The sequence below is a fragment of the Xiphias gladius genome, chromosome 12, assembly GCF_016859285.1.
Source record: "Xiphias gladius isolate SHS-SW01 ecotype Sanya breed wild chromosome 12, ASM1685928v1, whole genome shotgun sequence".
In the NCBI taxonomy this organism is placed as follows: Eukaryota; Metazoa; Chordata; class Actinopteri; order Istiophoriformes; family Xiphiidae; genus Xiphias; species Xiphias gladius.
The window spans coordinates 13,333,125-13,360,827 of NC_053411.1; the positions used below are offsets into that span (position 1 = coordinate 13,333,125).

Here is a 27,703-nt window from a genome sequence, read left to right on the forward strand (position 1 = left end):
AATTAATGGCTAAAATTAACAGAATTTAAAGAAATTTTTAAATTAATAATATATATAAAAATATATTTTTGCAGCCTGAGTTTAGCAGCCTTTTAGGGTAGAGTTTGTCTACATGGAGGTTAATGGATATGACAAAAACAGAAAAAAAACAAAACAGTCCTTTTATCAAAGATTCGACATGCCAAGTATGATGATTTAATGACGCCAGTCTGGTGAACATCCAGCAGAAAATTCTCCCCAGTTAAAACGCACTTGTCACCAATTAAGTGCATATCCGTGAAGGGTAACAGGCGTGTGACAGGAAAATCCTCATCTTTTGTTGTGATGAGGTCCTCCCTTTCCATCAATGCTGACGACAACCAATTGACAAATCAGGGTGTGAACCCATCGTCGCTGTATGTAGGGGACCCATAAGCTCTGCAGAGGTCAGCACCACCCTAGCTGAACTTATAGAACAGTAGTAGAAATAGTATCCAAATAAAACATATAAGTGAATAAGGAAATTGACTTCTGAAATTCCCAAACTATTCCATCAGGCCTTTATAATTACCTATATGTTCATATTAATGAAAACTTGAACTGCAACATGTCTTCATAGTAAAACTGAGCGGCGTGAGAGAGGCAAGTGTGAGTCATACAACTGAATGAAGAAGCAACCGTGACGGATGAGGGAGACCTATCAACACTCTCCGACTACTGTGGGGGTACCAGAGAAAAGACACGTAAAACACCACGTTATGAGGCCCCGGGGCCTCCTGTGAGAGGTTTGAGAGAATTTTTCCTATGATTTTGCATCTCAGACTGCAGATAGCAAACAAGTGGAAGAAGATGAGCTAATGTTTTGTTGGCCCAGGGAGCAATATTGTGCTGCATTGTCAGGCCAGATTACATTTTGTATTTTTGACATTTTGCTTCTTCTTTTTTTCAAGGATGAACTTGTGAGAGCTGACGCAAAGATTACACGGAGAAGGCATGTTTTTCTGGGGCAGAGGCCAAAATTGATACAAAAAAAAAAAAAAATTAATACCAATGTATAAGCTAAATAATTTACACAAGGATCACGATCTCTTTCGATAAATGTGTTGTGAAAAAAAATACTGAAAAAAAAATGGGATGGCACTGTTAAAACATAAAATGTACTTCATTAGCATTTTGACAAAAATTCTTATCACAAGGTCCTCTTACTTGGTTTTCAGCCACATCTTATGGCCTTCATCATTGGGTTAAGAAAAGAGGAGGAGTTGAGATCTGGTGACTGTAAAGGCCATAGCATATGATTCATTTCAGTTTCAAACACATCAAGCCATTCAGTGACTCCTCTTGCCCTGGACAGAAGCATCTGTAGTCATTTATTGAGGTGTTTCCTTTACTTTTCCACCTGTCTGTACATTCACACAATTGAGGGCCTCGTAGTAACTATAGCAACACTATACATTTCGACTTTTGACAAGATTTGGTTTATTTATACAAGTGAAGTTACAGATCAATATTTAGGCATCTATATTGGTCACATATTCAGTGGCTGGATGGCAACCTGGCTACAAAACCATTGGAGGCTGAAACGTAATGTATCATGTTTGATAATTCCATCCCTCTCTCCTCCTCCTCCTCCTCCTCTCCTTAGACGTCACCTCTCTTTCTCTCCCTGACCTCCATCTCACCTCTCTCCTACCCTTTTCTCTCTTAGTCACCGCATGGATGTGTCATTGTTTCTATCACTTTAGAGGTTCATGCCCGTTGAAGCGCAACGAGGTGATCTCCGGAGTGCCAGAACAGTGCCAAGACACAAGATTCCCTCCTCTTTACCTCCCCTCCACACAAACCACCTCCTCCTCATTCCCAGCGGATGGCTGCGCTGATGCCTTCCACAGCCAGGACTGTGGGCCACATGACGGTGATAACCACACCTCCACGCCATCGTCGTAAAGCCTCGTGATGTATAAATGAGGGTGCAAAGGGAGAAGAGGAACCAGAGGCTGACCAGACCAGATGAAGATGGAGATTGCCGGGGTTAACTGGCTGCTTGCAGCTGCAGGGTTTCTTCTGTGGACCAGTGGCGTCTCTGCTGCACCCATGGAGTGCCACTTCAACTCCAAAGGTGAGGCCCCAATCTTTAAATTCTCATTGACTATCTTTACTTAAAAAATTAAAACAGATCTCCATTCTTAAAAAAATAATAATAAACAGCAGCATGTTTCTGAGCAAATTTTCTGACTGTCACATGTTGTTCCAGCACTGTGTGTGTTTGAGGGGAGACACTACTCACTGGGTGAAACCTGGATGGACAACACTTGTATGCAGTGCACCTGTCTGCACCCCGTCGGTGTCGGTTGCTGTGAGACGTGAGTACACAAACTGTGTGGTTTGGTGTCCAGATGCTCACAGTTATTGTACTGCAGTCAGTCAACTTCAGAGAGACTGAACCAAATAGTACAAGTTACTTCATAGTAGTGGGTCTAAATTAATGTGCCATGAGAAAATCTGGGTTTGCTGTGTATTGCATTTGGCGGGGGTGTAAGAAGTATTCAGGGCCTTTAAGTAGAAGTAGCAACATTACAATTTAAAATTTCTCTGTTAACAGTTCTGTTTTAGTCAAATGAAAGTACAGAGATAACAGCAGCAAAATGTACGTAAGTATTTAAAGTAAAAACAGACCATTTCAAAGTGTTTTATAAGACTACTGTGTTATTATTACTGATATAAACAGCATTTTAACGTTGTAGCTGTGGTTGAGGCTCAGTTGAACTATTTTACATACTGTTATTCAAATAGAATATATCATATTCTATAATCGATTTTTACGATATTTTATGCGATGATCGTATGTTTGTATTTAAAAATCTTAATTTAGAATGTAAGAATTAACCATAGCAGTAGAATAAATGTAGTGGAGTAACAGCACAATACATCTCTCTGAAATGTAGTGATGTAGGAGTATAAAGTAACTGAAAAGAAAGTACAAGTACCTCAAAACTCAACTCAAGTACAGTTCTTGGATAAACATACTTAGTACTTTCCACCACTGGCATTTAAGGCTAAAGAACTTGTTCTATGCTTTTATTCAAGCCCTTTCCTCAAAATGTTGTCAAGACTTGACTGTTTTGCAGAATTCATACCATTGCAGGCAACCTCCGGCGACTGTCGATTTTCCTATATGCGCACAGTGATACCACTGAACCAGCACAAGAAACTGAGTCAAATAGTGTCGGTCCACGTTACAAAGAACAGAGTGGAGAGTGCAAAGAAAGGTTTTTTCTTTTTTAAAGCCATAAAAGTGACTGTAAAACTGCAAAAAGCCATCGAGTCTTCTCCTTTACCTCCATCGATATCCAGGGTACATCGGCCGGTGGATTTCCCTGCGTGGTGTGAGGTTCGGGTGGAGCCAGTGACCTGCAAAGTGTCTCTGGTGCAGGCAGCCGATCCCCGCCTGCCCTGCTCCCCAGGTGCGAACTTCATTGACCCCAGCCATGGATCACTTCAGCTGCAGCAACAGCTCGAGGGGTAGAAAACCACTCAAACCAACGACTATCTGTTTGCCTGTGAAACCAATACTCACTACAGTTAAATAACTACTTTTATCATATACATAACTGTACAAATATAAAACCTTAACAGCCTGTGTAAGTTTTGGTGTTGTATTATTAATGAAGGAAACGTGTGTGACATTTGTCTGTGAAAGTATATTTAAGTAAAACTGCAGCATTTTCCAGCAATTTTATGAAACCGAGCACCAAATGATGCACCGTGTAAACAAATTTAGGAAATTCAGGCATCAATCTTCTTTAAATAAAACTTCTTTTTCAGTATATATTTGATATATTAGGTAACATAGTAAGCGGTTTGTCTGCCAATGGCGGCCTGAAGCTTCTAACTCTAACTAAGAAGAAGCTACATAACTTTATTTTAATACAGATTGTGTGTAGAACTTCTCATGCCAAAAACTGTAAAGAAATCTGTTTTTGGAGACACCAAGCCAAATGCCATATCTTTAGTTAATCCAATAATGACTTGTTGTAAATATAAGCATATATATACACACACACGTATTAATATATACAACAAATTCTATTGAAATTGACCTGTTCTCTGCTGTAACTCATTTAACCTCCAAATAAAATCCTTGTTTACAAAGACAAATGATGTTGAACTCTGTTTAGTAATGGATAACTCCCTCACACATAATTTATCAAATTTAAATCACACTTTTAATTAATTTTTCTCTTGTAGTATTTACATGTCAGTGAAGCCTTTGCTCAAGCTGAAGGAAAGACAGTTAAACAGTAAAAATATCATGGATAAGAAAGAGCTGTCTCATAAAGTCAGAAATATCAGTTGTGCGAGTGAATAAAGGAGACAAAGATCAAATAAATGCATAAACGCACAACAACCACAGCGATAGCTGCACTTCACATTGTCAATGTGAATTGATCTTCCTAAAAGAAATATGTATTCAAAGTTAGGATGCATCGAAAAATGCATATGACAAAAGGCAAAATATAGGTTGCATACTTAACATATCCATCAATGGCTCTGCATTTACAATGGAAACACAAAAAACAGATTCTTTGTTCCTGAAATGTGCAAGTCTGTGCTAACACCCCCCCAACACACACACACACACACACACACACACACACACACACACACACACACACACACACACACACACACACACACACGCACACACAGACACACACACAGACACACAGACAGGACCACACAATCATCTGTCAAGACCCCCAGAAACACAATATTAATGCCTGATCATCTCTCGGTCATAGTCTCACAGTCAAATATTAATGCTGTTGGTCCCTGTAAACTGGGACACGTAGGATGCCAAGGCCGGGTTGGTAGGCAGGACCTTGATTGGCAGATCCCAGCTGAAGGTATCCACATCGACAAGTTCTGCCCCGGCCCAAACTGTGACCTCTGATTGGTTCTGCAGAACGGTGGGTGGTTCCATAGGCTCCCGGGCGGTGACGAATTCAAAGTGCAGCCGCCACCTAAGAGATACTGTACAAAGAGGTAAAGATTTGGGTGTTAACCTTCATGTGTAACAGTTTGACTTTATTCTGCATATTATCATGTTAAAATGGGGCTTGATACTCAGTTGATTATATGACACAAAGTTAATTAAAAGGCACTAATAAAGGCCTAAATAACCTCTTAAATGTTGTAAATAAAACTCAATAAACTAAACTAAATAGATTTTTGCCCACCTTTAAAAGCTGAGTTCTTTCTTGAGATAAATTAGATGCCTTAGTCTTTGAATATGACTTTACTGTTCATGAAAAAACACGTTGAACACATTTCTTTCCTCAAAAAAACATTTGAAAAGACAGATTTTGGATTTTGGAGACAGAATTTTTTACATTCATGTTTGCCAGCTGTCTTTTTCTTTCCCGTCTCTTGCTGGCACACTGCTGTTTTTCTTGGTGTACTACCGCATGAAAGAAAATCAGGAATGGGTATCATGTCTCCCACAAACTTGTGTGCGTGCACAAGATAAAATCAAAACTGGGACCTGCTTTTAAAAAGATGTTACTCCATAGAGTTACTATTATTAAAAACCTCCAGAGGATACCTTTAACAAAAGTTGGACATGTGGGACAAAGGACAAATTTGCCTCCACGATAAAGTCTGCATCTATGCGCGTAACATATTTTATCTTTGTGATGTGTGTAAATCATTTTTGTTATTAACCTTTAGGAAAATAATGGCTCTTAAAACATTCTGTTAAAAGCAGTACCAACAATTTCACTATGGCAAAAGGTTTGGACAACACTGATCTACAAAGTCATTGTGGTGGAGTCTGAAATTTCATGTTTGACCAAAAGAAACACACACAAGATAAGAAATAAGAAATTCTGCCCTGTAAGGCTAACCATTGTGATTTTCAATGCTAGAAGACACTGTAAATATTATAATAACTGCAATTATTTGGGGGAAAAACAAAAATCAGAAATGTGATGTCTGAGCAATTACTTGAGATGTCACGTTTGACATCAGACAGGTTTCAGCCTATTGGTGACTGACCTATGTCTGTGCTGAAACCCGGTGTGACATTGAGCGGGATGGGGAGGGAGAAGTGGCTCGAGGCAGTGTGGAGGCAGGACTCCATGTGTCGCCCGTGTCCGGTCACACTGACGGCCTGGCCGGGACGCCGCTGGTACTGCTGCTGGATCTCCTCCTCACTCTGGAGGCTCACGGAATACTGGAAAACACATACATGGGCGTACAGGAAGTCATAATTCCCACACTGGTTAATTAGAAAAATCCAATGTTGTACAAAAAAAACTGAGCGTGCAGCAGCGTACAAATACAAGAACTATAAATACACCTGTAAGCAGGGGATGTCGCCCTCTGAGAAGTTGAATGTGCCGATGATGTCCTCCCCAAGTCTGTAAACAGTCTTGAAGATGCAGAACTTTGCCACTTTCCCTCGCATATTGGTGATATTGAACATGTCTAAAGAAAACAGAATCACACAGGTCAAAGTGGAAACCCAAATAAATAAACTGTGGAAAATGTAAATCATAATCGAGGATTATATGTAGAATACCTTCTTTTAATTAACCCCCCCCATTATAGAGCATTTACTAAAATCCAGTTTGTGTCTTCTTTACATTTTCTCTAGACATTGTATAATGCATACTATGTGAAATTACTCACGTGGGCAGCGTCTTGAGGTGGTGACCATCAGCATGTCCAGTGCTCTCTCCAAAGGCCGAGCATCCCTGCGGCTCGCTTCCTCTTCCTCTAGGAACGGGTTAGAAGGAGAAACCTCCTCATCCTGGGGAAATGGAGGTTCTGGCATGCCTACAGATCAGACAGGAAAATGTCAGACATTACATGTACACAGTATGATAGAAGTTACATGACGAGACTATTGTCTTTATTTCCCCTGACCAAAGACAGTGGTAAAAATCACAAAAATAAACTGGTCCCTTTCACTTAACACAAACCTTTCTAGAATAAACCAGCAAATCTTAACCAGCATTTGGCCTGTTGTGCTGCTATAACTTTCCTCATACTAATCTTCACCAAGAATTATGGAAAAGCAGAAGTAAACATTTCACCACTCTTGTGGTTTCAACACCTAAGTGACACACCTCATTAGTACTGAAAGCTTTAAAGTGCAAAATACAAGAATTTGAGGTTAAAATTGATCCAGAGTAATCTCACCCTGCAGAACCAGCACTCTGAAGGGAACTCGGAGTAGTTTGATGGGAGAGTTGACTCTCTGGCAGCCAATGGTCAGTTTGTAGACGTATTTCACTGCCTGACCACGGAAACTAGGAGGACCATCTATGGGTACAACCTCACTGTATGAATCTGTGGTAGAGTGAATCACAAAGAGAAAGATATAAGTTCATAGGTAAACGCTGCATGACCATTTGGGAGAAAAATACTGGATATTAAAAATTCTAAATCTCTTTAATGCCAACTGGTCTGTAAAGAGGTTGTCATTCTGAGACATGTACTAAGGCATACCTCTAATCTTTTGAAAGTTATTTTATCACAACTTTGTTACACTCATGTTGTGAAAAGATTTAGCTCATTTTTAAACTTGTTGATTTTTGTGAATCCAGGTTTTTCACATATGCAAACACACTTACAGGTTTTGCTCTCCCCAGGGTCCAGGCGCAGGTCACAAAATAGTATCTTAGGTGGTGTGTCCAGCACACACTGCCCTCGCTCTCCTGTAGAAGAAAAGAATTGTTGCGGAGATTTGATGCATTTTACACATTAATAAAGAAGGCCACTGAAACAGGACTAATAATATCCAGATCCTTTCAAATCTTTGCTGTATTTTAGTTAGTAACGAAACGTTTTTGTCTATTTAAAACATAATAAATACTTCATGTAAATTTACTTCTATAAATGTTTACTATAGAAAATAGTGTTTTTCAGTTCTGCTTATCTCAGGTTCCACCAAGTCCTCCTTGCACTGACCTCTACTTGGAATTAGCACTGTGTCGCTTTCAGCCTGGACATCCTGTTTATTGCCCTGGGACGGGAGGGCCACCCTGCTCTCGCTGGCATGAAACTGACAGTGAATCTGGGCGCTGGCCCATGCCAGCATCTCACTGGGACACAGTTGTAAAACAAGGATTACACAATGGCATCTAAATCTCACCAAAATAAACACCTCATTTAAAAGCTAAATCAACATATTACTTTAGAAAACCAAAACAAATCAGGATTCTCAGCTTAGATCTTAATTTTTTTTTAGATAGCAGGTACCCAGGGTCACTGTACACGGGGCAATGACATACAGAATGAAAGTTCTCTTCAACAATGCAACGATAAAACAACGATACAAAGATTACAAAAAATTAGGGCTGCAAGTACCGATTATTTTCATTACAGATTAACCAAATGAATGATCATTTGCTCCAAAAAATGTTAGTAAATATTGACAGACACGCATTATAAGATCCCATTGCCCAAGGTTCCGTCTTCAAATGTCAGTCCAAAACCCCATGATAAATTAATAAAAGTAATTAATGTTACCATCACAGACAAAAAAAGGCCAGAAAATATTCTCAGTTGAAAAGATGGAACCCAAACGTTTACATTTTTGCCATTATTGCTTAAGAAAATTATTTTACGTTTTAACTGATCATCAGGTTTTTTTGCTGATTATTTTTCTGTCCATCAACTAATTTATTATTCGACCAGTTGTCGCAACTGTACGAAAAGCACGTAACCACTGCTCTTCAGGAATAGCTTTAATTTGCCTTCTCTCTAAATTATATTTAACCTGTGGTTTTGTGAAGCAGTCTTCCATGATTTGGATTTAATTCCCAAGCTTTGGCTTAATCCAGACATCCCATTTTAATTATTTTACCACATAAATATATCACAAAGCAAACTCAGAGACAGAAGCTGGCATGTATTATGTGAAGGTCTGTGATCAATCAAGAGGTGAGAGGAGTAAAATCATACCTGCTGGCAGAGGTGGAGAGGTGGGATATCGGGTTGGTGAAAGTTATGAGACACTCCATGAGCTCCCCGGCCAGAAACACGGGGCCTCGGGCCATGGAAGCCACCACCTCGATCATCTGTAATGTTAGAAAACAACAAGGGTACGTTACCAGGATAAGAATACGATCGCAAAGCACACTGCGATCTGAAAAAAAAGAATTGTTAATACTAAAGTGCTGTAAGACTGCATACACAAGTTAACTTGTTTCGTCCAGCTTGCTAATAGCTTGTTTTAAGGATAATTTGAACACATACCTTGGCCTCAAACGATACTGCTGCGAGACAATTACGTTGTCTTATCCCGAGGCACACCTGAATTTACCTCTCGAATAAAACAACTCAATATCTGACCATATGTCCAGAGGGACGGACATACATTGACATATTATCTATTTAGCTACCATTCCAGCTACAATAAACAAACAAAAAAAAATCTAAGGAATATTCGATATCCGCTGCTGTGCAACAAATCACGAACCACGGGAAAACAAAACTTCAAAAGAATAGAAACATATATCAAAAAACATGCATTTTATTTGAGAAGAAGTTCTGCTCAACGTCCGAGTGATATCTCAATTTTAGTTAACCATTATTTCAAGAATAAAACAGCAGTTCAGAACTTCGGTAATGTTTTTTGGTCGGCCATTTAAGAGACGTCACGTGGCAGCGCTAACAAGAGGTGGTCGTTGCTACGGTAACTAGTAAGGAGGCGTAAGCTCAATATTTACAAATAACCTTTGCTTTGTGCATTAACACCACACATTTTACATAGACCTTTTAAAAAATTATTTATAAACTGTGTATTTATCAAAATCTGCCGATGACTGTCATTTCGAGGAAACATTGAAAAGTGGGAGTGAAAACAACCCCCCGCTCTTACTTCAAATGGTACAGGCTCGGCAGCGGTTATGCGAGGTTTGCACTTTATGTTCCTAAGTAGGGACTGTCAGGCATCATCTACGTCCAATCTTTACGGATTTTGACTCCAGCAAACTCCAACAACAATTAGCCATTCTTTGGTTTCTAATTTAATGTATTTTGACTGCTTGGTTGAGGTTTGGATCTGCTTGTAAATAGAGGCGGTATCTGTAAGCAGCCTCAAATGAAATTGCTGCCTGAGAGGCAAATTGAGGGCACTAACCCAACCCAGTCAAACTTTTTCCATACTGTGCTAGCCGAAGCTACAGGATACTGACAGAAGGCGGTTTAGCGCTGTAGCGGGATGACGATATCGCTCTGGTATTGTAAAAATAACAGTCTCTTCTCTACTGCATTTAATTGCGAGTTAGCTAGTAGAGTTAGCTCCTGTTTACTGGCTAGCGAAGCGGTGTCTTAAGCTAACGTTACATATTAAATGATTAAAGTGATATAATGCTATCAGTTTTGCGCTTTTGCAGCTAAATGCCGGCTACTGAAATGCTTGCTTGATATCGGCCCTCTCGAATGTCCACCAGGTAAATGTGATCCCAACTTTTTAACCATTATGCCCTGTCTAATTTCACCGCAGGTGTCCCCACTGAATGACTGAGATCCTCAGTACTTGTTGTCGGGCTTAAGCTGTCGTCCATCCATCCACCCATTCAGATACCACAGCTGACAGCACAGCCACATCCGGACTCCATACAAAGGAGGCAAAGGGATCTGTCATCTCTCCAAAAAAAAAAAAAAAGAATCCAGTGGGTGATGGTGAAGAAAACTGATGCAAATAGCCCCTTAGAAAATGAACATAAGGAGCTGTAGGGACTGAATGATCATGTGGACAGCAATAACCTTATAATGGCATTGGGATCTCCCAATCGAGGGAGTAATTATTTACCCGTAGGTCCCTGTCCAGCAGATATTCAGAACTTGTCAGTTGAGGATCGGCTTGTCCAACAGGAAATACTCTTTGCAGTTTACTGATCCACTTCAAGATTTCTAGGCCACATGCAACCACCGCCTTAGTGTTTTTGCTCCATGGTGAAGGCACGATCGATCCACTCTGTATGCAAAAGGTTGTGACAGCCTTGTATTTATATTCACTCAGTGTTTGCCCATTCCTTTTTCACTACTATAAGCTTCCTATTGCTAGAAATCCTGATAAAATGAGTACAGAGTGGGGTGAGAAATCCACAGCGGACCTCATGAGTAGGTATGTCTCCAAGGAAATGGGATATGGAGTACCCAAGGATGGCTGGCGTATCTGTCTGGCACACGAGTTCAAGGAGAAGAGAAAGCCCTTTCAAGCAAAAGATGTCTCGCTGTCCAACATCTGGGAACACATCGGCCTTGGAATCAGGTGAGCCTTTCACTCTATGGTCCCCCAATAAATGTACGGACAATAGACTGAACAAACAGTTTTATTCATTATGAGGAGACGCAAATTAAGGAGAGGGACTGAAAACATTAATTTGACAATGGTAAATATTTTTTTGTACTCTTTGAGCGCCATGGAGAGTTTACCTGTTTTGACACTGGCTGTTTCAATTACCACCTTAATATGTCATAGCAACCTTTGGTCGAGGCCTTTTAACCCACATGATTGTTTCCATGGTGTAGTACCTGCAGAGGCATTAGCACATTAGTGTCATATTTCTCAGCCGACACCTGAAAGAGAGAGCAGGTGTGAGTTGCAATCCTGCCTTAAAATGGTTGATGCTGCCACAAGTTATCATATATAATTTTTCAAGCAGTCCAATTACCGAACATGGTAAAACAATTAATGGTCCATATTATGGAGCTTTAGTTTGCAGTTAAAAAGATAAAAGATTTCAGCATTCACCACAGTAACACCAAAAGAAGCATAAAACAGTAAAAAAAATATTAAACTAATTGAATATTAAGTGCATTCAAAGCTGATAACCATGGTGCATTGCCTTTTACTGTTTTTGTCAATGTTGGCTAAAGGAGTGAGTGAGTTGTTGTGCCTGTGTTTGTTCTGCGTCCAAATGGGAGCACTTTACACATCTGCTTAAAGGGGTGAAAGGTTCTTTTGCAATGTTCCTCTGCCATTCTGCTGTGTGCAGATGTGCAGATGATAGATAGTTCTTGGTGTTTCTTGCCAATGATTTTCCCTTGGTATTGCCATACTAGCAAACTGGACAGTAATACTGCAATACTGTTCTCTATAAATTTTCGTTTAAATCAAAAGGTTGTGGTAAACTGAAAAGACTTAACTTTTCCAGATGAAATTAACATGTAGTTGAACTTTTTTTTAAAGTGGTTCAACAGCCCTGGTTCCAGGTCAGCTTCAAGTTCAAGGTGAAGTTTATTTACTCCTCCATGACTTCAAAACCTCTCCAGCAATAAAGGCAGGAAGGTTTAGGTGGTCTATCATTTACAGTCACGGAAACATGACAGGAAACACTGTGTCTGCTTGTGTAGTTGCCAGAAAATAGAGCTTAAATCTTCTTAGCTGAATTGTCTGCCTACAGATATAGAACAAAAAAAACCTAGCACAGATCTCCACATCTGTTGATCCGGTCTTGTTTGTATCCTCAACAACCTGCTGACATCTGAGATGCAAAAGTAGCCCATTCTGCAGCTTTTGTGGTCTGTTAGGTGAACAGCCAGCAACACTTTCTATCACTTATCATTTTAAATCTGGAGAGTGCAGCTTGACTGAGAAGTCCTTGGCTGTGTGCCTGAGTGAGTCCGGCGTGACAGTCATCATCGGTCAGTCATCAGGCCTGCTCTTTAGGGATCCGGACTGAACATACTTCTTTTTCATGCAAGCTCTCTGAAAACAGTTTGTGTTAATACTAAGGCACAGACTTGCTTAACTTATCAGGGATCTGTTGAAATGTTTCCCTAAAACAAACATACTGCATTCTTAGCTTAGGCTGCCACAGAGGATAGAGCTCTCTCCCATTTCTCATTCATAGTGTGACCTGTTCCACTTTATTGCCATGACAACATTTGTTAATTACTGCACAGATTAATGTGACCGTGGTTATGCAGGAGGAGGAGACTGTTTAGAGGGTGTTAAAAACGGGGTTAGTATTAAACCCAGGTATAGCCACACCTTCAGCTCCGCATCATTTGAGTGAGAGGTGTAGCAATGTTTAGTTACCACTAGGGGAAGGTCTGTGTGGGGGAAAAAAAAAACAACACACACACACTGTAAATTATCTGTTTTTGTACAGTATACTGTACCCAAAACAAACAAGTTAAGTGTGTCACAATAAGTGACAGTCCATTATGATTAAGCCTTGAGGGGAAAAATAAGAGAAATTTAAAAACCACAACTCTTCATTTTGCTATACAGGCAGCTTTAGGCACTGCTGGTTGTAAACAAGATGGCATACACAGGTTAGATTCAGAGTAGCCTACTCGGCCTGCATTCACAGTTTAAGATCAGGGTGAGGACCATTGTTTGCATTCCAGCTGAGCTGCAGAACAGCAAGATCCTGACAATAGCGAAACCTGCCTCGGCTTCAAATAACACGCTTCAACTGATCCCTTTCATCTCCTCCTGAGTGGAGCTCTATCGCCGGCGTGCCATTGTCGTCTCTCTGGACTGAGCTTTCGTTTGAGGTTATTGTTTTTCCAAACAGTCAGACGCTGTGTTGTCACGCACGGCAATTTTGCAGCTGCACAGGATCTTCCTCACAAGTAGAAAGCTGAAATGTTATTGATTATTCAGTTATGTATACACGGTCGTAATGCTGGGCACAAAGTTACCCCCCTCCCTGTTCTGACTTTTGTTCTTGTGGATAGTTGACGAGCTACTGGCATAAATATTCAATTACTGTACCAAAATTTCCTGTACTGTATTTTAGGGGAGATGGGCCACCTCACCTGGAACAGAAGAAGGGCTATTTCCCGCAGCAAATGGCATATATTTAACAGGTGTGGCTGTTGTTTAGGGTAAAGATCACAAGATGTGATGCATCCAGATCTGAGTGACTTCCCACTTCCGCTGAAGAATTTCCTGGGTGAAACTCTGCTATACTAGAAACATACAAACATTTGCGGACGCTGTCATTTGAGCATCTTGACAATGAAGCTTGCATACCTTACTGCTTCCTAAACGATTTAATGTTAGTCACTGCAAAACATCTGTCTTGGACCACAAACAGACTAGGATGTAAACATAAACCCCCTAGCTTTTAATAACACTGCTTTGACACCTGCTGTTTTGGCCTCAGAAGGAAATGTCTGTAGTGATACCGATTGGCCAGTTGTCCAAACAGGAAGCAAATTAAAAGCGAGAAATTGCAGAACCTGCAAAGTCAGTGTTTAGTCATTGGTGTTGTTCACCAACTTGTCAGCTTGCTGCAGATATATCACAGTCATGCTATGCAAGGGGACAGTAAGAGTCTTGCTTATTACACATTTGGTCTGTTTCTCATTTTGCCAGGGCTCTCTTGAGACCCTTCAAGGGCAACTAAAACTCCAAGCGCTCCACTTTGGAAATACAAGCACAACGCTGCAGTGTATAAAGACTGTCAGCTAAAAGCTAAAGCGATGTAGGACAAATGTAATTAGGGGCATTACAAGCACTGTAGCAAATTCCGTGCTGAACTAATGGCCTGTCTAATGCAATACAGCCGCTCAACCAAAAAAGGAACTTTATACTTTCGGGTTATTAGCAGAAAATCTAGCATGTCTGAGATCAGAATTCAGAGCATAAACAGATTAACCATTCTGATGTTGAACTTCTGAGCCTCTGGCCGCAGGAGTTGTTTGAGACCTTGTGTAACATAGCCTAATTAATATTTTACACTACAACACCTAGACATACAAGCACACCCACTTGTACACAAACCCCCACCATTAACGTCAACCAGATAAAGTAGAGCTACCACTTTGACTTCATTCCCTTCATCTTACAAGTGCATCCTTCATGCAGCTGCACAATGCCCCTATTTTCTCTCTGCGTGTGTCTGTGTGAGTCTGTGCCTGTGTGAGCGTGTGAGCGAGTGTGAGTGTGCAAATTGTCCACTGTTGAATTCAGCTTAGGCTGAGAGGCTAAAGGCTTGGAAACAGCTGTAGCTGCATTTAACTGACTGATTGGAGAAAAATAAACAAGTAAGGAGAGAAAGCATGATTACTAATTGCGCATGTGCTTATGATGGTAATTGTAAGCTCCTTTTTGAAAATTAAGAGCATCCCTAATCAGTACCCTTCAACATATGCCCATAGTTAGGGTGCATGTTGTCTTAACATGTCATGTTTAACGGTGTTATTTCTGATGGTTTTTGAGTCTTTGTCAATATTCTCACTTGTTTTTGGCCATCTTCATTAACTTTCACATCCTTCTACTTCTGATTTGTAAGGTGATCAGTGTACTGTATACTGTATATGTGTTCACCCAGGTATCTAAAATGGTGGTACAAGAAGACCCAGGTGGAAAAGAAGGCTCCATTCATTGATATGTTTCGTGCCCAACCCTTGCGTCAAATATATGGTGAGTTCAGGTCTATCCTACAACAAAATATGCTCCGTTTGTCAAGTTTTATGTTAAAAGACTGAATTAGAGAGAGACAAGTGGGACACATTATTTAAATAAAACAACCTGTTTTATGAATGCACTATCAGTTTAGGTCTGCTCAAAAACTCTGTCTAATCTTAGACATAAACCTAGTTTGAACCCTTGAATTTCACCAATTAAGACCATAAAAGTCACTGAAAAGTCACTTTTCCACATCTGATTCCTAAGTAGGCAATGGTAACCTTTCGGGCCTGTCCTTTGAAGCCTTTTGTAACTTGTTTTTGTATGAATATTTATGAAGTGACATGATATGATACTATTTCTCAGTGTTAACTCTGTACTCCCAATTTGCAGGTGCTCCACTTGGTGGCATTGGAGGAGGTACCATCACAAGAGGTTGGAGGGGAGAGTTCTGTAGATGGCAACTCAACCCTGGAATGTACCACTACAAAACTGTCACAGCCAACCAGGTATACAAGATCTTAAACAGCCTGAGATTCGTGCAAAAGTATAATACATCATAAAGAATGTTAATTTATCTGGCTTTATATATTTTGGTCTCCTAAAATCATGTACAATAATCTGCTGACTAATAAGCGGTTAAGTCAAGGTTTACACTGTTGAGAAGTAGTCACTTGTCTTGAGACTACAATGGGGCTGCTTTCACTAAAAAAGTAATAGCCCATGGTTAAAAACAGTTCTTGGCAGCTAGTCTAAATTTATGGGTCTATTTTGTTATTTGGATGGTGCTGTTATGCACTAGTCCTCAACAGTCATACAGGGACAACTTTATAGCAGAGGAGACAGGGATACCAGATTATTTACTTACATCAGCCTCAGTAGACTATAACACAGAGAATGGTGTGTTTCGAGGAAAGAGTGCGACTCTTTTTGTCCCTTGAAAAACTTGCTGTCTTTTTCTTACTGTCATTATCACGACCGTGCTCTCCACCTGAATAGACGGATGTCAATTCAAGTTTATTCATGTCCCAAGAGAGTAAATTACATACTTCATAAAAAAACTCTTTTAAATGTCTCATCTCCTAACATAAACACAAACGAAGGATAAAAAATGTAGGACTATGTTATCATGTTCTTTTGCTTATTTTTCTTCATCTTAGTTCACAGTTTGTTTGCGACGCGGAGGACAAACAGTTTACCAGCAGGTGCTATCTGTAGAGCGTCCTCCAGTGTTACAAGGCTGGAACTGGGGCTACTGTGGGGAGTATGCCTTCTACCACGCGTTGTACCCCCGCGCCTGGACTGTTTACCACCTCCCAGGACAGAACGTCACCTTAACCTGCAGGCAGATTTCCCCTGTCATTCCCCATGACTACCAGGTAACCGAGGCATCCCTGGATTTCATTCAGCCCAATATGTGTCATGATGTTTTTGTCTGGCGCTTGCAGCTCGAACAGACAGAGTTTGTGGATATGAGAAAATAAACAAAGGATAGGTTCTCGATTCAACCCTCACATCTTGGTCATTAAAACTAGAGCTAGACTGATAAATGGGCAAATTATTAGCTAATTGCTGCTCTATCGCTGTCAGTGGATATGCTTACAGTGTATATGAACTTGTACAGAAATGCCAAATTAGATTTGAGGTAATTTGGAAACAGCGTCACCTTTACATCACTTGTCCAACAGAGAGCACTGACAAGTTGATTTTTTTTTTTTTTTTCCTCTTTTCTCTTTCCTCTTTTCTCTACTGTCAAATGTGCCACTCAGTATGTATTTTGGTCACAATTGTTTAAAAATTCAAATCTAATGGATCCATGTCAAGATTGTGGTTTATGCTATGTGTTTATGTTAAAAAATTCTATTGGCCTATGTATCATTATTGAAATTATAAACTCCGATAGATATCAATATCAGTATTACCCTAAAAAATGTAGTAGTGGTCAGGCTATAATTAAGATGTTTAATTATGAAACATGTCATGTCTTACCCTTAACAAGTCAATTTGAATTTGACCAAACAAATAAGAAGTCAAGCAGACAAACCAAGTGTGGAAATGATTAATGTTTTAAACGAGCCCTGTGAATTATTAGACACTACACAACAGCTAATTTAGCCAAGCAATCAGATGGGTAACAGATGGGTTGCAGTATACTGATAATCCATGAAATCCATAAAAGTTAATTAAAAAGTTAAAATTGGTTTCGGGTGGTCAAGACATAAGGATCAGTGTCAAATATTTTCTTATAAAGACTTTGTTCTTGCCTTGGATATTGTTATTGATCCTTGTTCATGTTGACAAATGCACACGTTTTAAATTTTAAAAAAAGTAATTAATTTGGGTGATTCTTCCTCAAAATACCGCAAAACCTTTTTGTGCATGTTGCGCAGCACTTTCAAATATACATAGGAAATACTTGCTATTGGTAAAACAACATTTCAAATAGTATATGTTGACATGTTAGTTTTGAAGTCATTCAACTATACACATCTTATTTCTCTCAGGATTCTAGTCTCCCAGTGGCTGTATTTGTGTGGGACATAGAGAACAAAAACGACTACGATCTAGATGTCTCCATCATGTTTACTATGGTCAATGGGTCAGGACACAAAGACGACAAGAGCGGGGGACACTGGAATGAACCATTCCACCTGGAGAAGGAGGGGGAGGCGGTGTCTGGGGTCTTGCTACATCACTGCACTACTGTAAACCCTTACACCCTGTGCATTGCAGCCCGGGAACAGGTTTGATTTATTTCTATAATTTTAGCAGCTTCAAGAACGTTTTTGTGGTAGTTTTTAAGTAGTTGCTCAAGCAATACCCAGGGAACAAAGCCATGGATTTTAAACAATAGTCTCTGTTATCTGGAAGTGGTTTTATAATGATCAACTGAGTTTTCTTTGTGAAATCTGCTGTGTTAATGAGCAGTAAATTTTGGATTTACCAAAGGTGTGTGTGTGTGTGTGTGTGTGTGTGTGTGTGTGTGTGTGTGTGTGTGTGTGTGTGTGTGTGTGTGTGTGTGTGTGTGTGTGTGTGTGTGTGTGTGATTGCACATTTTAACAGCCTGACAGGGAGGTCAGTCACCAGACAGCGTTCAGTCCAAAGGGAACCTGCAGCGGTCTGTGGGGTGACCTCATCACTGATGGACGACTGGACTCTCCTACAGGTCAGTGCTTAAAAATAGGTTGTGGAAGGATGAGACTGATGCATAATGGAACAGATGCCTAAAGTTGTTGTTTACTCCGGATGAAGAAGTAACATAAAAAATTAGAATGAAAGAATTTGATTCACAGTAAAGTACCCACTATAGGAATGCATCACTTGAGTATTAAATATTGTCAGCAGATATCACAGAGCAAAGCAGAATTTGGGATAACCCTTTTTAAAATGGGTTACCGAGTCTTTCAGACACAAAGATACACTGTATAAATCAAAGAGAAATCCTGGCAGAAATTGAAAATGATAAAATCGACTTAAGAAAAAGTCACACTTACTTACAGGGCACTGTGATTGTCCAGAGGTTTAAGGAATGCACCATGAATCACACGGTTTGAGCACGGCCCAGAATTAGCTGCAAGTCTTCGCCATCTCTCTACCCTCATTTTCTTTAATTTCTCTGCTATTAACTCACTGATAAGGCAAGAAAGGCCTCAGAAACATTGAAAGAAACGCACATTTATGAAAATGTATTTGGGGCTTGTAAAAGCAAATATAAATATTTAGTCTTTTATTCCTAGATGCTATAAAAAGTTTTGTCAGTTGACTGTCAGTTTGTGGGTTTGTCAATAAGGATCTAGAAGCTCATCAATGTCCGTAAGGGCTAAACCACAGTGTGTTCATGTAAATTTTTCAGTGGTGGTTTTCTGTTTCATGCAGTTTGCTAAGTATAACATTTTTTTTGAGTTAAATGAAGATTCAAATACGACGTATTCTAAGATAACCTTTCATCCTTCTCTGTATTACTTCTGCAGGTTCCAGCCCGCCGACGCCTAAGGGAGAGAAGGTGGCAGCAGCGTTGGCTGTGGGCTGCTCAGTTCCGGCTCAGGGCCATAACACCCTGGAGTTCTGCCTGGCCTGGGACATGCCCAAAATCGCCTTTGGCTCGAGAGAGAGGGAACACATCAGGTACACAGCTAAAGCTTCTTGTTTCCTCTGTTACATTAACTGAACATCAGTGTCACTGAAAAGCGCTAAGAAATGAGCAGTTGTTAGATTATTCTAAACATTTTCAAATGGCTTTGGTCATGTAATGTTAGTGTTAATGCATTACACAGGTCATCATAAAATAGTGTGAGTCTCTCTTTATGTTGAATAGTATTCGTACGGCTGTTGTGTTGTGCTTCACTATCACATGCAGACACTGTTCCCTTCAGCTGTGTTTGCACCATTGCCATAGTTCTTTGGTTACAATGCAAAAAGACCACACTGGTGTAGTCTTGTTAAATAATATACTTTCTATGTGGTGTCCTATTTCAAAGCCTCAGGCCCAACTGAAAATGACATACCCCAAACCTAAAAGAAAAAAGAAAAAAAAAACTAAAAAAACTGATCTTGTAATGGAATTCAAATGTTAGACTTACGATGATGCATTTAAATGCTTTTAAAATGTTGAAATAATCCAGATACAATGATTTCTGCTTTTGTATTTTTTGCTTTTGTTGATGAACATGAAGCATTCTTGTGCTGACTTTACCAGCTTGTGGCTTTTCTGTTTCCAGGAGATACACTCGTTACTTTGGGACAAAAGGGGATGCGTCCCCCTCTCTCAGTCACTATGCCCTAACACACTACAGACAGTGGGAGAAGGCCATTGAGGAGTGGCAGAGGCCAATTCTGCAGGACAGGTAGTTCACAGCTCCGAAAGCTTTGTAGTTTCAATGAAAAATGATCCTCAGACAGTAAACCAAAGATGATAAATTATGATGACCTCAACACCAATACATACGGTTTCAATTGGTTTATCAAAGTAGACATCCCATTTCCAAACCATGAATGCTTATAATTGCTTTCGAACTGTCAGTTCACCTCAGCATTTATGCACTGCATTTCCTTGGCTTGTATTTCACTTGTGTGTTACAGTTCTCTACCCTCCTGGTATAAATCGGCCCTGTTTAACGAGTTGTACTTCGTGGCGGATGGAGGGACGGTGTGGACGGAGCTACAGGAGGATGCTGATATCAGTGGCGGCATGTGCAGCGAGGACGAGCCGTTTCCAGCTCAGCCGGCTGTCGTCAAGGAGTACGGCCGTTTTGCCTACCTAGAAGGTAAGTGCCATTGGGAAACACTTGGCAAGACTAGACACTGCAGTTTAGAGCTGAAACAATTAGTCAATCATTGATTAGTTTACTGTCACAAAACTAAGCAGTAGCCATTTTGATTATCAGTTAGTAATTTTGGTAATTTTCAAGCAAAAATGCAAAACATTCCTTGGTTCTAGCTTCTATAATTTGAGGCTTTTCTCTGTTTTTAAATAATAGTAAACTGAATTTAGAGTGTTGTTTGAAAGCAAAAGATTAGACGACGTTAGCTTGAAGCCTGGGATTGGGGGTTTTACACTATTCTCTGACATCGATATAGTAACTGGCAAATTAATCAATAATGCAAATATTTGTTGCAACTCTACTGCACTTTGTGTCATAGTATGTTATCAGTTTGTACTGTAACGTGTATATATTTTTTTTTTTAAATCAAGGTCTAGAAATTATTAACTTTAATAACACCAGAGGCCCGCATTGATTGAGGTTCACCAACTAATAATGTGACATATCTGATACAGAAGTGAAGTGGAAATGACACAGAGCTAGAAGTAATTGTGTTTCTTACCATTTTTAAAAAAAAATCTGGTTCTTCATGCTAATACTTATTAAGCAAAGCAAGTGTCCCTGCCAAAATTATGAACTGACAGTTTCAGTGTTATGGTTTCATCCATGTGGTCAGAACTGAAAATAATGTGACCCCCCTGCTCCTTTTTGGTTTGTTTTCGGTGCCCACATGTATTTAACCAGATCTGTCACATGAGAAAATGGAAATGCTTTCAGCTATAATACAAACATTAACATAGCCTTAAATTTTGAAGAAACTTGCAGTACCTGTATAATTAAACTTTTGAGAAATATTCAGGGTTGGCAAAAGTGAAAAGAAAAATCTGTCTATATTAAATGTGTGTTTTATTACCTATATTACTAAGCTATTATTGTTTCTCAGGTCAGGAGTACAGAATGTACAACACATACGATGTGCACTTCTATGCTTCTTTTGCACTAATCATGCTGTGGCCCAAACTTGCCTTGAGTGTACAATACGATATTGGTGAGTGAAGTGCTGTTGTATTGCTTGTTTTATCAATTATTTAAGCTTGTGTATTTGATAAAGCGCAATACCAGGCTTCACAGCGTTGATCTCTTCTCAGCTGGCAGTGTGATTCAGCAGGACCCAACAGAGAGGCTCCATCTGATGAGTGGGCGGTATTCTTCTGTCAAGGCCAAAAATGTGGTGCCTCATGACATAGGAGACCCAGGTAGGAGAAAGACTACATTAAGTACAACAATGAGGGGAGGGGAGTGGAGTGGAATAACTTTATTTATTTATTTAATTTTTTTTTTTTGGCACTAAAAACCATATTGAAAGCCCATACTAGTGGTTTAGCAAATTTTAGCACATTTATCTCCTATAAAACATCATAACTCATGGCTGCTACCATTTTTACCATGTTATAAGATTTATTTACTACCTTTTTAGGCAATGGTAGATTTCTTTTCAGTTCTCTACCAAATGAAAATCAACTTACCGAGCCTTGAAACTGGCTTGTGTTTTTTCACGAACTGTCTCTCGGTACCATATGATGTCTCTGTCCCTAGATGATGAGCCATGGCAGAGGGTGAATGCCTACCTCATTCATGACACTGCAGACTGGAAGGACTTGAACCTGAAGTTTGTCCTGCAGGTCTACAGGGACTTTCATCTCACCCAGGACAGTCAGTACCTGCAGGACATGTGGCCCATCTGCCAGGTATGACTGACTGATCTAGTTGAGTCAGTTGAATCAGTTCAGACATAATTGACATAGTGTCTTATAGGGTTTTTCCACCGTTAGTCGCGCTGAGCCATGCTGTGAGTGTGAAAAAGTGTTTTTCCACTGCACTGTACAGCAAGTTAAAGTAGTTTACCTGTATTGCTAATGAAGCTCTGCTAACTTGGTGACAAAAAATATGCATTTCCTGTAACTTATTCATAATAAAAGAATTTTGCCGCTTTTCCAGTGTAAAGCTTTTAGTGTGGAGCAGGCAAAGTAGGACAGGTTCGGTTTGTATTAGCAGTAACTTCACACAGCTCTGATACAGCTGAAAGTGATCAATAAACAATAAAATCAGGCTGATATCTCAAAGTGGAAACGCGAACACAGGAGTGACACTAGACTCCAGACCACAGAGTTTCGGGTGGCTACAAAAGTGCTGCGAGCTGAACACAGAGAGTCTTTACAAACAAAGATTTCTCTCTAGTCTCAGCACAATTTAATTGCTGAGGACCCCAGGACCACAGCAGTGCTGCTTGGTGTGGCTATCCCCTGCTGTGAAGCTGTAGTCGAAACGCAGACCATGTAATTGAAATACCCTATTAATTACTCTCTGTGTAAATATTTGTAGGCCATTAGATTATTAGATTATTTGGTCACTTAATCAAAGTTTTCCCCACTCTGTCTTATTTTGGTTGTACTATCAGGTGGTGATGGAGTCAGAGAAAAAGTTTGACCTGGATGGAGATGGACTAATAGAAAACTCTGGATATGCTGACCAGACCTATGACGGCTGGACAGTGACTGGACCAAGGTGAGAGTTTAAAGAGTGAACAGGATGGAAAGACATGGGAGCGTTCTACACTAGCCTGGGAGGGATGAATGAATGAATGAATGAATGAATTAAATTAAATTAAATTAAATTAAATTAAATTAAATTAAAAAAAAAGAAAAAAAAGTATTTTAGCTAAGGCTCAGTGATACTGACCAGTCACTATTACCACACACAGTCCATTAAGACATTCAGATACTATTAAGAAATTGGGAGCCTTGAAGCACAAAATGCTTCGCCTCAAAATAAATGTAACCCCTTTTATTGAATTAATTCCGGGTCCTTAATTGATTGGGCAGTCCTCTAAGAAAGAAACTACTGTATGATAGTTTCCCTTGAAACATCAAGTCTAAATTGGAAGGCAGAGGGGAGAGAGTGAGGGAAGGAAATGGAAATCGAGGAAGCATGACTTGTTACAAACAGCAAGAAAAATGTAGTTATCACTAGCTGGAGTGCTTCTCTAAATGTGACCTGAGAGCTGAGGTTAAGTTCAGAGGCTGTACCAAAGATAATAGGCTTTGGCTTCCAGAACTGACAGTTCCTGTTTTCAACTTGACAGTAGAGACAGAGGGCTCGCCATACAGAATGCTTCAAAGATGGCAAATTAACTGAAGCCATGTAAGGGGATTCATACACCGGCTAGATTGACTTGACAAATTTTAATTTACTGAATTTGTGTATTATGTAATTAAACTTGAAGATTCAAATGAAGTAGGGATCTTATTACATCACTTAGTAAATTAAAAGTACATTCGTTAAGAGCTGTGTGACGCTCATCTGTCATTTGTTTTCTGGTGTCATTTTGTTTATATGTATTTTACAGTGCGTACTGTGGTGGGCTGTGGTTGGCGTGCCTGTGTGTGATGTGTAAGATGGCCAGACTAGTGGACAACGACGAGGCATACCAACATTACAGGAACATCTTGGACAGAGGCAGTGCCGCTTTTGACCAACTGCTGTGGAACGGTAAGTTCAAACACCCATCTGTTGTGCTTTGTTCAGTATGTGTATGGAGAGGCTTCACTCGGTTGTGTTTAGCACCGGTATAACAACATGCAAATCATGTATTTTGATCAGTAATAGTGAGATGCATGTAAAACTCATTTACTTGTTCCCATGTATGGTAAACTAGTGGGTCAGCTAAATTTGCAGCAGTTATGCAGCTATTGTTTTTAGCAAAGTCCAAATAATTTGTAAGAGTAAGCAGCTTGAGACTTGAAGTGACTTATTTATTTTTAATTTTCCCATTATGTTTAGGCAAGTACTACAACTATGACAGCAGTGGGAGAGACCTTTCTAACAGTGTCATGTCTGACCAGTGCGCAGGCCACTGGTTCCTGAGGGCGTCGGGCCTGGGGGAGGGGCACTATCAGGCAAGTTAACACCCCCCCCATATTTCAGCCATCAGCAGTAAGGCCAAAATTCCACAGAGTTCCTTGAGTTTGTTTGCCCATACAAAGCAGCGCAAAATGAAGAGGAACTCTCTAAATAATGTCAAGTACCGGATGGCCTACCATGGATGTTAAGGGGCTGTATTGACAAACATGTATTTAGACTCAAACTTGCCCAACAGAAGTTTGATAAGGGAAAGTGGTGCCAATTGTATGTTTAATGACATTTGTGCACGTCCACAGCAAATGTTTCTCAATTGACTAATCCAATAAAATACACATCTATTATCAAGAGTAGGGTTAAGGTTTGGCTCTAAAACGACCTTTTAAAAGGTCATTTCCTTTCCATTCTGCCAAGGTGTAGGATACATAAACGCCAAGTTGGGAATGTTTTTCGGATTAGGACACTCAACCCCACTTCCTCTCTCCTTTCAGGCTTTCCCACAAGAAAAAATCCAGAGTGCACTTAAATCTGTCTTTGACTTGAATGTAATGAGCTTTGCTGGAGGCCAGATGGGAGCAGTTAACGGCATGCGTCCTGAAGGAGTGACTGACCGCTCCAGCGTGCAGTCCGATGAGGTCTGGATTGGAGTAGTGTACGGACTGGCAGCCACTATGATCCATGAGGTTAGTGCGTGTGTATGTTAGTATCTGCTTTACATTCAAGGAATGAAACAGTAATGTGTACCATACTCACATTTTGTTGAAATGTTGCCGATGTGGTGTTGTTGCTGTTGAGCTGAGGTGACATCTACTGTCCTTCTTACCACATCTGGTTATACTGCTGCAGCTGTTTTTCTTTTTCTTTTATGATAGTCAATGAAATATTTTTGGGTTTTGTACTATTGGTTGATCAAAACAAACATATGCTAAACAATTAATTGAGAAAATAATCAGCAGATTAGTTGAGAATGAAATTGACTTAGTTGCAGCCCTATCTAGTTATTTTTTATACTGTAAAGCACTGATTTTGTTTTGTGTCTTCTATTCAGCTGAGGAATGAAACCATCATGGTGTGTAATGTAATGTATTTATCAACATTAACAAGTGTTCATAAATACATTACAGGAGGTCAGGAAAGTTAAACCCACTCTTTCACTCACCTCTTTTCAGTGGCTAAAAATAGTGCCGCTCATTACTCCTTAGTAAATTATCATTAGGAGGCCTGCATTCTTGACTAGTTTTGTTGCAGTTTTTCAGTGGTTAAGAGTCTGTTATTTTTTTTCATCTAAAATTTTGTGCTGGTGACTATCTATTAAAGGAATAGTTCCACATTTTTGGGCAATTGTTGTCACCATGAGGTTGCTAGTGACGACAACACTCCAGGAAGTCCCTGCTCCTGGTAAAGAAATAGTACGGTACATAATCCCCAATAAAACTGCACCTTGTCAGTTTTACACTTTGGTCCTGTGCCGATTAAACAGATGAGATATAACATGTTAATTATTGAGTTTTGGTGATGCACTTGGCAAGAAAGCAAATGTGTATTTCCCAAAATTTTAAACTATTCCTTTAAGTTTACACTTACGTTTGTATTTATGATATGATGATTACTGTGTAGGAAAACTGCCCTAAAAGTAACTTAATAGCTGATAACAAGTGCACGTTTGTATGGCTGGTGGCGTTGCCTGTGTAACGTTAAGTATAATACTTCACTCCCCTGTGGCTGTCTTTTTTTTTTTTTCTCAGGGTATGCGGGAGGAGGGTATGCGCACTGCGGAGGGTTGCTACCGGACTGTGTGGGAGAGACTCGGCATGGCATTCCAGACTCCTGAAGCCTACTGTGAGAAAGGCATCTATCGCTCTCTGGCCTACATGAGGCCTCTGAGCATCTGGGCCATGCAGCTAGCCCTCAATACTTCACGGAAGGATCAGACCACATCAGCTGAAACTGGAGACACAGACAGGGAGCAGGGACAGGATTTGAGAGAAAACCAGAGCTAGGAGTTGGGCCATTAGACTGGTGTGATTAGAGAGGTATGAGTCTGAAAATGACCTCAAACACTCCTGCAGCCACCACTCTCATCTGTGCTCACACCCTGCAGTGCTCTGTTTGACTGTTTACAGACCTTGAATTTAATTCTCTACTGTATGTCTTGCTTCAGATATTTTGTCATTTGAGGCTTGAGATCATAACTGTGATGGTTTATGCTTAACAAAGCCAGTGTGCAGTGTAGGGTGGTAGCCAGGCACTGTCACAATCATAGCCAGTATGTATATTAATTTAAAAATTGATTTTGTGTTCCAGCAACATACTGTATATTTGCACGCATGTACACACACACATGCAAGCTCTACATTTAACAATTTACAATCATGTTAATAACAAAGTTTGCATATTTGCAACAGGTTTATATGCTAAATATTTGAAGACTGTTGTCTGTTATTATACTAGCCACATGTAGTCATTATTGTCTTTAACAGTTGAGTACATCACAAGGCCTGTTAGGGAATCAAGTCGAATTTGATTGATTATTGGATCAGATATATAGACACTTGAAAAGAGTCAAGAAAATTGAAGATTTTAATTTGAATGCTGTAATAAGTGATGTGATATGTGACGAGTAGTGTTGGAAATTAAGTCTGGAAAAAATCTTTTTTTGTCTTTTTTTTTGTAAAATAGCATTGGGTGCCTTGTTGCATGTTGATCTATATCTACAGTATATAAATGTAGCGGCAACATTTACTATGTTTTATAAGATCCAAACTCATGACAATCATGCTGAATAAATGACTTAATAAGATGCAACAGGATGTTTGCTGTGTTTTTAATTAATGAAAACAAATGTGATAGTTATGAAATACAACTAAGTAGCTGCATGGGGTGACCGAATGTCAAACGTACTAAAAGACAGACACTAGTTTTTTACTGTGTAGGCCTCCAAGATTAATAGGACTAAACTCAATTAATACTTTAACAATCTACAGGGACATCAGAGGTTAAGTTACAGAGTAAGATACAGACAGGTGACAAATTAAAGGAAAACCTGAATAAAATGCTTCCATAGCGGGCACAAGGAGTCACTGAATGGTATGAGTATTAAAATTTAGTGAATTATGTGATATGGCCTTCATAGGCAGCACATCTTAAACTACTTGAG

General features: G+C 39.8%; 3 protein-coding genes across 5 annotated transcripts; 2 read left to right on the forward strand and 1 right to left on the reverse strand.

The window, feature by feature from the left end:
- The first annotated feature begins 1,989 nt into the window (after positions 1–1,989).
- Positions 1,990–3,505, forward strand: msmp1 (microseminoprotein, prostate associated 1). Its single transcript, XM_040140287.1, has 3 exons — positions 1,990–2,098; positions 2,234–2,342; positions 3,334–3,505. Exons 1-3 carry the CDS (start codon positions 1,990–1,992, stop codon positions 3,503–3,505), a joined length of 390 nt encoding a protein of 129 aa, XP_039996221.1.
- Positions 3,506–4,619: 1,114 nt separating this feature from the next.
- Positions 4,620–9,678, reverse strand: rgp1 (GP1 homolog, RAB6A GEF complex partner 1). The gene is made up of 9 exons (XM_040140960.1): positions 9,247–9,678; positions 8,953–9,068; positions 7,957–8,090; positions 7,620–7,703; positions 7,186–7,335; positions 6,673–6,819; positions 6,341–6,468; positions 6,037–6,214; positions 4,620–5,013 (listed from the first exon to the last, which is right to left on the reverse strand). The coding sequence occupies exons 2-9, from the start codon at positions 9,066–9,068 to the stop codon at positions 4,790–4,792; spliced, it is 1,161 nt and encodes a 386-aa protein (XP_039996894.1). The 5' UTR covers positions 9,247–9,678; the 3' UTR covers positions 4,620–4,789.
- gba2 (glucosidase, beta (bile acid) 2) lies at positions 9,003–27,343 on the forward strand. Of its 3 annotated transcripts, none has more exons than XM_040140957.1 (18): positions 9,003–9,092; positions 10,499–11,269; positions 15,291–15,382; positions 15,761–15,876; positions 16,528–16,746; positions 17,872–18,111; positions 18,431–18,533; positions 19,339–19,492; positions 20,086–20,211; positions 20,447–20,631; positions 21,572–21,676; positions 21,777–21,884; positions 22,225–22,376; positions 23,087–23,193; positions 24,035–24,177; positions 24,469–24,584; positions 25,038–25,229; positions 26,292–26,546. In XM_040140957.1, exons 2-18 carry the CDS (start codon positions 10,977–10,979, stop codon positions 26,544–26,546), a joined length of 2,706 nt encoding a protein of 901 aa, XP_039996891.1. In that variant the 5' UTR covers positions 9,003–9,092; positions 10,499–10,976. The 3 variants fall into 3 exon arrangements, with proteins under 3 accessions (XP_039996891.1, XP_039996892.1, XP_039996893.1); XM_040140958.1 differs by lacking the exon at positions 9,003–9,092 and adding an exon at positions 9,880–9,906; XM_040140959.1 differs by lacking the exon at positions 9,003–9,092 and adding an exon at positions 9,918–10,230 and having other exon boundaries at positions 26,292–27,343.
- The last annotated feature ends 360 nt before the right edge of the window (positions 27,344–27,703 follow it).

Coding starts and splice junctions, on each gene's coding strand:
- msmp1 (XM_040140287.1), top strand. CDS start 1,990: ATGAAGATGGAGATTGCCGGGGTTAACTGGCTGCTTGCAGCTGCAGGG. Junction 2,099..2,233: donor GTGCCACTTCAACTCCAAAG/GTGAGGCCCCAA, acceptor ATGTTGTTCCAG/CACTGTGTGTGTTTGAGGGG. Junction 2,343..3,333: donor GGTGTCGGTTGCTGTGAGAC/GTGAGTACACAA, acceptor ATCGATATCCAG/GGTACATCGGCCGGTGGATT.
- rgp1 (XM_040140960.1), bottom strand. CDS start 9,068: ATGATCGAGGTGGTGGCTTCCATGGCCCGAGGCCCCGTGTTTCTGGCC. Junction 7,704..7,956: donor AGTGCTAATTCCAAGTAGAG/GTCAGTGCAAGG, acceptor TTTCTTCTACAG/GAGAGCGAGGGCAGTGTGTG. Junction 6,820..7,185: donor CAGAGTGCTGGTTCTGCAGG/GTGAGATTACTC, acceptor TCTGATCTGTAG/GCATGCCAGAACCTCCATTT.
- gba2 (XM_040140957.1), top strand. CDS start 10,977: ATGCAAAAGGTTGTGACAGCCTTGTATTTATATTCACTCAGTGTTTGC. Junction 16,747..17,871: donor TCATTCCCCATGACTACCAG/GTAACCGAGGCA, acceptor TATTTCTCTCAG/GATTCTAGTCTCCCAGTGGC. Junction 18,112..18,430: donor GCATTGCAGCCCGGGAACAG/GTTTGATTTATT, acceptor ACATTTTAACAG/CCTGACAGGGAGGTCAGTCA.